General features: G+C 31.1%; 1 protein-coding gene across 6 annotated transcripts; it reads right to left on the bottom strand.

The window, feature by feature from the left end:
- Nucleotides 1-913: 913 nt before the first annotated feature.
- Nucleotides 914-13156, bottom strand: LOC117680482 (tryptophan 2,3-dioxygenase). Of its 6 annotated transcripts, XM_034446455.2 has the most exons (15): nt 13051-13068; nt 9234-9327; nt 7260-7306; nt 7056-7146; nt 5422-5489; nt 4363-4431; nt 4199-4260; nt 3759-3834; nt 3343-3456; nt 2573-2662; nt 2413-2448; nt 2261-2309; nt 2045-2179; nt 1861-1951; nt 914-1700 (listed from the first exon to the last, which is right to left on the bottom strand). In XM_034446455.2, exons 3-15 carry the CDS (start codon nt 7302-7304, stop codon nt 1604-1606), a joined length of 1023 nt encoding a protein of 340 aa, XP_034302346.2. In that variant the 5' UTR covers nt 7305-7306; nt 9234-9327; nt 13051-13068; the 3' UTR covers nt 914-1603. The 6 variants fall into 6 exon arrangements, with proteins under 6 accessions (XP_034302346.2, XP_034302345.2, XP_065931993.1 ...); XM_034446454.2 differs by lacking the exon at nt 9234-9327 and having other exon boundaries at nt 13051-13156; XM_066075921.1 differs by lacking the exons at nt 9234-9327; nt 13051-13068 and adding an exon at nt 11400-11501.
- Between the last annotated feature and the right edge of the window lie 34 nt (nt 13157-13190).

Genomic DNA, 13190 nt, shown 5'->3' with positions numbered 1-13190 from the left:
AAAATGTATTTAATTTTAGAATATCTTCTCTCTTACCACAGCAGGAGTAGAAAAACGTAATGAATTAATCTGATATTCATCGAGTCCTCAACCAAACTTGTGGAATTTATTGCCTCTCTGTCGGGGGTTTAGACCCTAGGATCAGGCTTTAAACTAAGAAAATATTTTCATCCACAACAAGGGAAGATGAACTGAATCCATGGTTATGATATTCATGAAACACACTACCTAAATTATGAAACCTGGGCCAGGGTTTCAGGTCTTTTGGATAGGACCAAAATGCCCACATAGTGAAATGTATTGAATTCTATTATGATTATTTTCTTCATCACTATTACAGTCGAAAAAAATAAAATGAAAGTAATTTTACCAAACCTTTGAATTTGTTTTGCACCAGAACTTAGATACAGGTGTAATATAAATAATCCAAGATTCTTTCGACTCTCTTCCCCTTTTATGAATACCCTTTTTAAGCATTAAATTGAAATTAGGGTCTTGACTTCATAAGGAAGATTAAAATGCAAAAATAATACCTTACAACAGATCTGTCCAAGGAATATGACACTTAGGTGACCATCATGGACTGATGGCCTCTTGTTTCTTGCAGTTTTAAGAATTTGAAAGAAAAAATAATATGCCACTAGTATGCTTCTGTACAAGTGACCTAAAATATTAAGATATTCTTATTACAAATTAAATGACTTGTGTCTGTAAAGATTGTTGTTGAAAATTGGCATTCTGACATTTAAAAACTATATACAGTAATTGTTTAGCAGGTTTCCCACCATGAGACCAATCATACTAGAATGACATTTGTTAATGTAAACTCGGTACCAGTAAAAGTCAATATATTATACTAAGTATATGCAATCAATTAAAAATAAAATTATTAAAAAAATATTTAAAATTATGATATGTTGTACAACGTTTAATATGAATACCACAAGTAAACACAAGGTTAATAGGAAGTCGCAGGAAAAAGCCAAAACTATTACAGTATATTTGTTTTATTAATCGTATAAAATGTCTTGTTTATATGGAATTCAAAACAACATATTTCACAATCATGACAACCGATATTTCTTGAAATACATCGAAACACAAACATACATACCAAGGCATCAGTAATCTATTTATCCTATGATATCGATCAAGTTTTAAAAAATTCTTATACATTGAAATTGATAAAATGTTTTCATCGCAATGAAAATAAATGACAAGAAATATGAAAAAAAAACCCACGATAAACATTATGTAGAACGTACGGTTTTGGGTCTAGTCAATCCTTCTTTTAACTTGTCAAGCTCTTTTTGTTTTTAATTTAATAATTAATTTTCCATTTTTTTCCTGGTTCTTCACCGAATCACATGCAAAACGTGTTATAATTGATACATGTACGGAATTAAATACAAATTCAGGGAATAGTATTGGGTGTTTAAAATTTTTAATTGAGAGTTTTTACCTGATCATTTGAAAATTAAAAAGTCGTTAAAACATTTTTTGTGCATATCATAAGCAATTCGCATTCATATCTCTCGAACTAGAGTTTTACGTATCATAAACAATTAATTTCACCACATGTCCCTTAGATGCCTCCTACACTTTAAGGAACAGAATACGGTTTTTCCCCTCTCTTGTAATCTTCAGGGATGAGATATGCACCCATATTGAAAAATTCCATGAACACTCTGTATTTATCTCTGTAAATTAGAAAGTAAAAAATTCTTTTTCGAATATACTATGCATAAATATTATCATAATATATTTTATAAAATAAATCAACCATGTAACAACAAAAGTCAATGACGACTGAAATGGCAAACATTGGATTTAATTTTCTAGTTTCCCACTGTTGCTTACTGATTAGTCCTTTTTAAGTAGTCGTATCCCGAAGAGCCCCCTGTTCCAGTTTTCTTTCCAAGCATACGATGAACCATGAGAACATGCGTATCTGAAAATAGGAAAAGGGTACAAATATAATCTTCCTGTATAGCATTAATATGATTAGTGATAATGTTTTTTGCTTTCTAAAAGTTATGCTTACGGCGCCATTTTGAGACTAAAGAGTCTATGTCCATAAAAAGCTTTATTGTATGGTATGCGCTTTGGAATTCCGGTTCGTCTTGGTAAAGTGAAATCAACAACGCTCCGTGGAAAGCCTCGAAAGTAAGTCTCCTATCTTTAAATTGAATAGACAAGAAAAAAGATAAGAAAAATTTATCAAACGAAAAATGTCAACAACTCAAAAACATTTATTTACCTGGTATGGTTTCATAGGTATCTTCTTTCAGAATCTTATCAAATGCTTCCTGTAAATATAAATGACCCAGAGAAGAGTAATTTTAATTTTTATTCATTGATGGGAAACTAAAAAAAAGTCAAATTTATATTCATAAATTCATGTAAATTTACCTTATTTCCTCTATGATGCTCCTCCATTGTGGTATCCTAAACAAAAGATTTATATCGTTATTACATAAAAAAAACTTATTTACTGTTATATAAAGTGAAGAAAGTTGGGTAATAGCATTCATATACATATATTAGGAGACTTATCTTAAAAAGATATTACCTCAGCCCATGTTTTCATCATTTCACTCAGCACGTTAAAATATTGAACCCGATCCCTGACATAGGTACCAAATACATTTTTTAGCCATGTCTGAAAGATTTGTATGTCAAACATTAAATAGTTGTCATAACGCAATAGTTTCCCGATCAAAGACAAAAGTGCTTAAAATAATGTCATATAAATATGAATAATTTTTCAATGCATATTCACTCGGGTTAATAAAACAAAAACAATTGTTAAATAAACCAAATAATTTTATAAAGTTTACGCATTACGCACGCTTTTGGATTTTAATATGTGCATATACTGTAAGTATCAAAGAGACTGATTTTGCGGATGTAATTTATAAAAATAAAATGAATCTTGATTTTCCAAGGATAATTTTTTGGGATTTTATTAAAGTTTTTTATTCGACACATTATTAATTAAATAAAAATTAGCTGAGATTTGCCGAGTAGGCCCTTAGTAAATGTAAAATTTGCTATTTCTTTAATGCAATACACTAATTGACAGTATAGAAACATTTAGGTAGCATTCAACACTATTGACACTAATAGATTAAGAAATTGAGGTAGATGATTTCGTGGTTCGGTGTTTCGTACTAGCTACAAAAGTAGCGTTCAATAGAATATAACGCAGAGTCTTCTGAGGCAGGTTATAATTTTTTGGCAATGCTAATCATCTATATATCAAAATGATCTAATAAAGAAGGCAATATAATGTTAAAACTCAAAGCAGTATGTTTCAATGTTACGATAGTGTTTCTTTACCTCTGCAACTGAAAATAAGGTATCCCCTTTTTCTGAGTCTTTTGCTATCTCGCTTTGTTCTGTATTGAGAGCATCTTTGTAATCCTTTCCTGGTTGATCCTGCTCTCGTGTCTCCTGAGGAAAATAAAACACGACATAAGATGACACAATCGACTTTCAATTTATAAAATAACAAATGCCATTTTCGTTTATCCAATCGAGATCGTTACCAATCAAAGCATCAAGTTTAGATTTTTGCAAGCATATATCATTGTTCTACCATGCAAATCTAAATGTAAATACAGCAAAATGTTTATGTTAGATGTTACTATAAGCGCCAGTATAAGAAGAAAAAATAATACCTCAAACGGCATTAGTTCGTATCATTATTGGTAAAATTTGTTCAAAAGAGACAGAATAAAATCTATGTAACTTACAGGTCTTAGACCAAGAGTATTTTCAATCTGGCGAAACTGTAGACTTTGAAATCCTGATCCGCTCTTCAAATATTTTCTTTGAATATAAGTATTGTAAGCTTAAGGTAGTGTATAATTGCATTTAGTTATACTTTTGATTAATTCAAATAAAAATATCAAGGTGCTGCATATTTTGATCCTATCAAAATGAATGGTGTTCATTTGATCTTTGTTCCATACAGCCTTTCATTATTGAAGATTATATAAATTGGACTTTTTAGTATTAAAATCTTGTGACGTCATTTTATTTTAGATTTTTAAAGACTTTGAATACGTTCAAGTTCCATTTAAAAGAACCAACATAAAATTTTAACCAAAAAATATTTACGAAAATTTAGCTTCTTATGTGCATTAATTAAATACATTTGTAATTTTAGGGTCCTTCAGAAAAATGAACTTACCTAAAATTCAGGAAAACTGCAGGTGGCATAGTCTCAATAATTTCGAAATGCTGAATAACTACCTACAACATTTTAATAACTTACAACATTTTCCTTCTTTTATCACTTAAACAATACAAGTCAAACTAAATCCAATTATTGTATATATAACACAGTGACTGTACCTTTAAAATTAAAATGCATCGTCCTAATTTTGTGGTGATTCCAGACAAATGTGTTCGTTCTTCGATTTTCTATAAAAATTAAAGTCAAACATAAAACTATATTTTAATGTTTGAAGATAATTTATTGTTAGTACCAAAAAATAGGTTAAAAAAGGACACTATCATAATTTTGTGCGCCTAATGATAAGTTTTCCTTAAAGACTACTATTGTTAGTAAAATATCCAAAGTATTGTCTTGTTGAGAAACATTATCATAATGCTCACAAAACTATATACTTGTAAGTGCCCCTTATTAAACTTCTTTGCAATTTTATCATTAAATTTCTTTTAAACATAAAATTATATTTTAATGGTTTAATTTAAGTTCATATTATATAGAAAATAATAGTGTTAATAAACTATAAATTTGCAGAGTATTGGTGTACTAAAAAAAGCAACGAATCGTCCACTTATAACTAATATTAGCACCACAGAAATTTCAGCGGACGAGGGGGGGGGGGGCAGTCATATAACTTGGGAATACTCTTATTAGGAATTTCTAAATATATAAAAATGTGCCATTTGTTTGTCGGACGTTCAAGAGTACAGAAAAATTGTGAAGAAATTTATACCCCATCAGTAAATATACCTTCCCCCTCTTTTGGCGCATGAATTACCAGCTGTATGACTCTGAAACTTACGATATTGAAGGAGACCCTTGATTTTTATAATTATGATTGGTAGGAGAAGAAGGGGATTACTTTCCACAATTTCATATTATAAAAACCGTCTTGCTTGCCCTGGTCTACCTGGTCTATACACTCGGTGTGTATATAGCTGTTCAATGGTTTGTGGAAATATATTATTATTGTATTTTAACTGTGTTATAGTAAGCCCTGCATAAAACTTTTTATATGTGCTACACATTTCTCCTACGTGCCTCTAATCTGCTGGTGCCCAAGGCATGTAGATTATTGCAAAAATATTATGCATTTAATCTTATAGACTGTATTAACACAGTTTACCTGACAAAAAAATAATCAATTAAGAATTTTTTTATTTGGAAAAAGGAACACATACAGGCTCGTTCAATATGTCTATGACGCCTTTAAAATCTTCGAGTATTTGTTTGAACCATATCTCAAATCCTGTAAGTAGAAATAAGACAATAAATGAGGGACTTCCTGGTCTTATGAATGATTTTGTGTCAACTTTTGGTGGAAGATTGCCTAGATATAATTTGATAGGCTATAGACAATATCTAAATTCGTAATCAATATTATTCAGTAGATGACGTGATTATATTCGATTGCTGTTCTTTTAAAGTTTTGAATGCTTTAAATGTATCCTTTAACCGTAAAAGCACCCTTACTTGGTACGGATTTAAATTTTGGAATGCTTTTGTACATGTATTTGTCTCTGAACCCTTTTGTCGGTTATCTATTAATAATGAATAGTAAAGTACATAAAATAATTAAGTGGTTCGATGTTTTTAGCCGGGCTCAATGCGGAAGCAATTTATTTGATTTAATTAACTTTTGTGTACATATTAATGTCATTTGGGAACAACGGCTATAATGACATAAGTGTTTATTTATAGCAATTCCAGTAACGGAAGATGTGCATAGACTATGATGATTTCGCAAACTGTGTTTGGCTATAGAGGGAAGATTTTTTTCATTTATATACAAGTGTATACTATTTATATTATTAATTATGTTTGTTTTAGGAGATGTACATAATATTTAAATATCATTTCATAAAAAATGATGAATAAAGTCTTAATATTTGAATTTTGCTTTATTTTCATCCACAAATATAAACTGGCCAATGTCACTGCTATTCTATTATCTCCTTAGCTTTACATGTAGTTATATTCTTTTCTGTCTGTATTGTTATGAAAAAGGATATAATGTTTTCTTTTCATAACAATAAAGATATTTTTTCAAAAGGCTTCTATATTTTGTTTTACAAAAACAAAATTATAAGGATGATTTTGATAGTATTTTTTTCTTATATCACTAATTAGTAGTTTAGAAAAGCTAGATATCTAGTTTAAATTTGTCTTGTATTTTTCCCTCATAAGTATTTTCAAATTTCAAAAAACGCCAAGAACAACAATATGAGGAAGAACTTTGTTCGCCGGGCTCATTAATTAAGCAATGTCCAAGCTATAGCTACGGTGCCGGATGTGACTGATCGTTTTTACAAAATTGTAGTTCTAAATCAAAAGAGAAGTAGAATGATAGCATGTTAGTTAATCAGTGATAGTTTACATCTGATATATATATATATATATATATATATATATATATATATATATATATATATATATATATGCCTGGTAATCTTCTTCTGTGTAACATCTTAAATACTTGGAGATGCAATGCAAAGTTGCCGAGCGGCAAAATACACTAAAACCTTATAGCATTTTATAACATTAGAGATTCTGTTATTAAGATGAATGTGGAAGTTGCTCAGAAAATTGTTTTAAACGCATGGCCAACAGATTATCTTAGTTGGGGTGTTACATATCCGACCCATTTATCATATTTACGATATGAAAAGGAGCATGTCATTCAATGTGTCTGTGTCTATTTATTCTGTTATAATGTCTTTTCATGAAAACGTTTTCAATACACATCAATGAGCCTGAATATATGTACTCTTGAGTATTTCGATATTAAACTTCTAGACATCTTTATATTTTAAACCTTGATGAACGATGATGAAGAGGTGTTCCTCGGCAACCCGGTTTCCTTCCTTTTCGCTCTCTAGTTCCTGACATTTCAGCAACTTATCCAACTAAAGAAATTATCATGTCAACAATAACAACACCATTCTTAAAAATTATCATGATGAAGTTTTTAAACATAATCATTTATATATAAGATTCAGAATTAAACACAGTTCCTTACACCAAGATAGGTTTCATATGTTAGTTTCTTTGGTTCGTCGGCCATATCTGAAATGTAAACGATAAATTTTATGAAGGGTACCGTAATTATATTTTACTAATGCGTTTCAAAATATACAGAATTTAATACTTGGTTCCTACCATTCTTTGTAATTCAGACCATTTTAATTAAAATTAGACTTGCAAAACCGATCCTCTATGACACGCTTTACAAGATTTAACAACGCCCCTTACAAATCCCGTATTGCTTGCTTTATGTGTCGAAATTCAGTCCAAGGTTTTTGCATATTGCCAACACTCCGTGTCCTTAAATTGTGACAGGAATTGGTGAACTTTTAAAATTGAATCACCAAAAAAGTCTTTAAACCCCAAGTAATAAAATACAAAATGCCTGCACCAGAGTAACTGCTTACACCTTTGGTGTTTTACCACGTGTGATATGAATTCAGTAAGCTATAACTGAATTTTAACTGATAAGTAATTTTGAAAGTATTCATAAACCTACTTTCAATTTCGATGAACAAGCCTAAAATAGCAAAATTGGGAGTAAGGTGGTGGACGCGCTTTGGCGGATCAAAGTTTGCTTCAAAATATATACTTGCAATAAAATAATATTGAATGGTTATTTAAAGAACGAATGAATTTACTGGTAACTTTTTTAGCGTTTACATACATGTAGATGTTAAAATTTGACAAATGTTGAACAAATAAAATGAGCCAATTATTTTTGTGAATGTGCGATTTTAGTTTTGATGAATGATCTTTCTAGAATGGGGTGACTAATCAACGCCACGATGGGAAGTGTAGGGCTATTTAATCATCGGGGAGTTACATGTTCCTTGGATTTGACAACTTTGGTTAAAGATATGCAAATAAACATGTTTTATACTATCGTTTTTAAGTAACATCCATTTTTATACCACTACGGATTGGTAGTAAGCTTTATACATTATTTTGTGAAACATGAACAGATGGTGTTAACAACTCTACGTCTGTATGAATATTTTTTTATCTGAAATTCTTATTTGGTGTAATGATAAAAATTATAGTGAGATTTGACATTAAGAACAAAATTCAGAGCAGGGGTACGACGCACTGTACACAAACGCTCTAATTTGAAATAAAATAAAAAATGTAATTTTTTCCTGTCAGCTGCAACAAATAGAAAAAGACCATGCACATGATGATTGTATCATACATGTATTAATGTATAAAATGTTTATCCCCGCGCTTGCGCGGGGCTTTCATCTTGTTGTTTAAATAGGCCGACAACAAACAGTGCCTAAAATGAAAAGTCCAAAGGAAATATACAAAACAGGTGCAGAGCAAACAGGGACCTCTAAAAGATGAGAGGTAGGTTCAGGTGCCATGAAGGATTGAGCATCAAAGTTTTGTTGTTAGGTTACCATCAATGTCCCTTACCAGTAAAATTTCCAAATGTGAAATTACACATGACTCTGTATATATTTTATTTGAAGTTCACTGGTATAAATCGAGTCGACATTAGTACGAAGTAACAATTGTTAATTGATGATACGTTGTTGATATACTTGAATGTTGAGATGAAGGCCACAGCGATGATTTATGTTTTTCACGTACAGGGGTTTGAAAGAGTTCTGCCTTCTATGAATGCAAAAATGGTCTACTAACAAGGGGGCGCAATTGGTGTTCATCGGAATTGCAACAGACTGTTTTCCAAAAACTACATAGATGTATATCAGAAACTCAAGCATCATTTCAATATCCACTTCAGAATACTTATGTGCACAATCCGAGTGGTTTTAAACAAAATAGTTTTGCAAATGACCTACGACAAGGTAGAAAATTCGTTAAATAGAGAACATATTGCATTTCAATACAATTCTGGCAATACCGTACAAGTATAATTTAAACATGTTGCATTATTGTGTAAATTATTTAAAGGTAAACCATAGCCTCGATATAAATGTATATGTCACTGACTTATATCGCTTACTCAGAGTTTCAGGATTTAGCCCAAGGTCTCTTATATTTTCCTTATATTCTGTTTGTCCAAAAACTGTGACAATAAATTCTGTGATATTTCAAACCTGGATCGAAGCAGAACCATTTTAGAATTAAATAGGCTTTAAAACATTTTCGTTTTGCAATCCTTTGTTATTTTAAGCTATTATATAGCATAAAGTACTTGTAGATTTGAAAACAAATCCAAAAAGTTACCTGTAAGTGTCCAATAAGTTTAAAAAACTGTTCATTGTTTTAAAAAATGGACAGTGAAATCTGCCCAGTAAAAAATAATGGATTGTAATTGTAAATTTATGGACAGGTACAGGTGACGTGTAATAAAACAAATACCATGCAAAGCCATACATCTGAGAGCAAAATGAAATTAAATTAAGCATGCTCTGAAATATAATAATCCAAATGAACTGACACATCTCTGTACAATAATTCAAATGCACTGGTACATGAGTGTTAAATAATCCAAATGCAGTTGTTTACATGTATACATGTGTGGAATCAGGAAAATAGTATTTAAATCCAGATTTGACTTTGCCTCCGTTTTCTTGGATAAATCACTTCGTATTAAGTCATCCAAATCCTGCTGATTCAGAGGTTTTAAAAGCCTCTCATTGTTCTCTACTTCTTGACTGGCGTTAATCATATCTTCACCAGAGATATCAGAAAATACACAGTTCTGAATTACATCAAAATCTGGCCCAGCCTCCATATCTAGAATGTCACTTAGAACACCATCCGTTTTTGGATGATTTTTCAGTATTATCCTTGAATTTTGACTGAGTTAAGAAAATGCTTTCTCCATCAGAGGAAGACACCTCGATACTAAAACACAAGTTGTGTGAATAAATAAAAAATCATGCAGTTCAAGTTATACCTAAAAAGTCACCTGTACCTGTCCACTAAGGAGACAATAGAAACAGAATTATACTCAGGACTCAGGACATGTGTGTTCGGGGTGGTTAAAAAAATAGCTCTCATTTTCTTTGTCTACTGGTGTACATGTTGCAGTCCATTCTTAAAACAAAAGAGGAGAATGTTTTAAGTCGGATATAAGCCTCAAACTGTCTATTCTGTGAGAGAAAGAACTGATCTCGGCCCTTCGGGCCTCGATCAATTCTTTCTCTCACAGAATGGACAGTTTTTGGCTTATACCCTTTACATAAAAACAATGATACGTTTGTTCCTTTCATTATATACCTACTTTAAAACTAGCCTTTGTTCATTATAACCCCCCCCCCCCCCCGCAAACAAAGTTATGGAGGTATATAGAAATAACCATCTCCATCTGTGCAATCGTGTCCGGTCAACATCTTTCCTTTGGAGGAGCGTTAAAATATATTACTTCAAACAAAAATTGCTTATGACTTGAGGTTCCGTCATGATTTTGACCAAAGTCATTTGTGCAAGTTCAAGATTACCTTAAAAATTCCTGTTTAGGTCAAATCTTGTAATAAGAAATTATTAGAAGCTAAAACTTGATAAAAGTTGACCTATGCAATTCGTTTGACGTCCGTTAGCGTTATCGTGTTAGATATTATTAAAACATTACTTTGACATCTGTTAACGTTATCCAGTAAAATATAACTAAATCATCCATTTTACGTCTGTAAGCGTCATCTGGTAAGGAGTGACTAAATTATACATGACGTCCATTGACGCTATCCGTTTATATGTTACTAAATCATCCGGTTAACGTCTGGTTGCTATTTTAAATCAGTTAAATATAACTTCATGATCCGTTTGACGTCTTTGAACGTTATTAGAATATATGTAACTTTAACCTACCTTTGATCTTCTGTTAACGTTTTACGGCTAATTGTGACTCAGTCATACATTTAACGGTTGTTAACGTTTTTCGGTTAGATGCGAGTCAGTCATCCATTTAACGGCCGTTAACGTTATACGGTTAGATGCAAGTCAGTCATCCATTTGACGGCTGTTCACGTCATCCGGTTAAATGTAACTAATCAAAGCTATTGTTTTGCCTCGGACTAAAATGTGTTGACGTCATTGGATGAATCGCGTCAGGTGATTACCTTATAGACTTCTTTACACGACGAGCGTCAAAATTTATACGGCAACATGACGGACGTAACGTTTCATTTGAGCTGATTTTTTTTATACAAACGTTTCACCATACCTTTTATTTTTTAGCCCAAAAATATTTAGAGTGACCCCCTTTGCCCGTTACGTAATATTACAATCCTACAATGGCATCCAGGTTTGAACAGACGACTGACGAGGAAGGTAAAAAACTCTGCTCCGCCTCACCTTCTCTGGACTTTACCGACCCTACAAATTTCTGTAAACAGTTAGTAACAAATTTAATAAGTTAAAATGTTCGACGGTTTTTGGCGTGATCCGGTCAGATGTAATTTAAAGTGTGTGTTTGGCATCTGTTCGCGTGAGTTATTTAGATGTAGTAACAGTAGAAAACGATAAGGAAAAGAAATACCTAATGAATTGTATGTAAGACTTATCATTTATTTTGATTTTAAATATTTAAAAAACCCCATCATTTTTTATGGAATCGCCAATGTTTGTATGTATAAAATCTTTTAAGTGCAAGTTTTGATATACAACAGTTTGGAAGAAACAACCGAATGAACGAATAAATATTCACATTCAGAGTATATTTTCCCAATTGATTGCATTGGAAATCTGCCACGTTCAATTTCCTATGAATACACTTCGCCAATTCTTGTGCCATGAGCACAAATATAAACGTCATTGCGTGTTTTTAATATATTAATTATTGTAAGAATAAATGAAACATTCAAACTTACATAACCAATTTAATGTGTACTTATTGAAAAAAAAATCGTTTAATCAAATCTTTTCATTCATAAAAAGTTTTTTTTCAACAAAGTTTCTGACACTATATGTTAAGTCGCGGAGGCTAACTTACAAACAAGTTAATATGACTGTTCCATGTTTGTTTCATATCTCTGACTAAGAGTGCATATGGTGGCTTTAAAACGATGATACACAAATATATCATACAAATAGGCAACTATCTATTAATAAGAAAAATAAGGAAATATGTTTTGCCATGTGATATACTATCACGGGGTTATTATTATAAATAAAACTATTACTCAGTTCTTAAATTGCATGATGTACATGAAACTGGTTTAAAATAGAACTTTTATATGGGTTATACATGTATTTAGTGATTTTATATAGAAATACTATCTGTAGTTTTTTTTTTTAATAAATGTGTCTTTAAAATTCTAACGACCACAATCATATATACAGTTGCGTTAAATCAAAAATTATAGAGACACTTTTTTCTTAAAAGTTGTTTATTTTGTTTTTCCATTATTTAAAATGAAATTGAATAAATATATTTCTAAACAACTTTAAAATTACTCATTACTAAATATCAGAACAATGAATTTGGATTCACTTTTCCCATTAAGTTTAAGTAACAATATCCTTCTATTCCTTCAAATGGAAATTTCTATATCATTTACCATTCATGTGTAAATCTAAAATATCTTTTTTAAATAAGGATGTTAATAAAGCAAGTTAATCATCTGTCCATTCATTGTATCATATTTCTTTGCCATATGATACATTATTTCAGTACTGTGGAAACAAAACTGCAAAACATCAACTGCAAAACAGCAACGTTTTAACGTTTACCAAGAATTCCGTAATTTGGATGTTTTAACCAGATTAAATGTAGTCGACTAAAATAAATAATTTATGGTCGGTTGTTGGCACGCAGATGATGATAAACAAGATGAAATTAAAAAAAATATTAACGATGAATTTATGAAAATTACCTGAAAAGTCTTAACACGTTATTTCTTCGTGATTCCTAACGATATCTGGTTAAACCTTAAGAAAGAAGATCTTTTATTTGGCAGATACCGCTAAAAAGGATTGCCAAACTAACGCTGTTTTGATTGGTCGATTAAAGCCC

Source organism: Magallana gigas, chromosome 2 (assembly GCF_963853765.1).
Source record: "Magallana gigas chromosome 2, xbMagGiga1.1, whole genome shotgun sequence".
Taxonomy (NCBI): domain Eukaryota; kingdom Metazoa; phylum Mollusca; class Bivalvia; order Ostreida; family Ostreidae; genus Magallana; species Magallana gigas.
Note: the sequence above shows the minus strand (reverse complement) of the source record. Positions and strands in the feature narration are given on the sequence as shown.

What these genes read in the sequence shown, in the direction of transcription:
- LOC117680482 (XM_034446453.2), bottom strand. Translation starts at nt 8,711, where the DNA reads ATGTGTAATTTCACATTTGGAAATTTTACTG. An exon ending in ATACTCTTGGTCTAAGACCT is followed by an intron (nt 3,457 to 3,758) that starts GTAAGTTACATA and finishes TATTTTCCTCAG; the next exon opens with GAGACACGAGAGCAGGATCA. An exon ending in TACCTATGAAACCATACCAG is followed by an intron (nt 2,180 to 2,260) that starts GTAAATAAATGT and finishes TTCAATTTAAAG; the next exon opens with ATAGGAGACTTACTTTCGAG.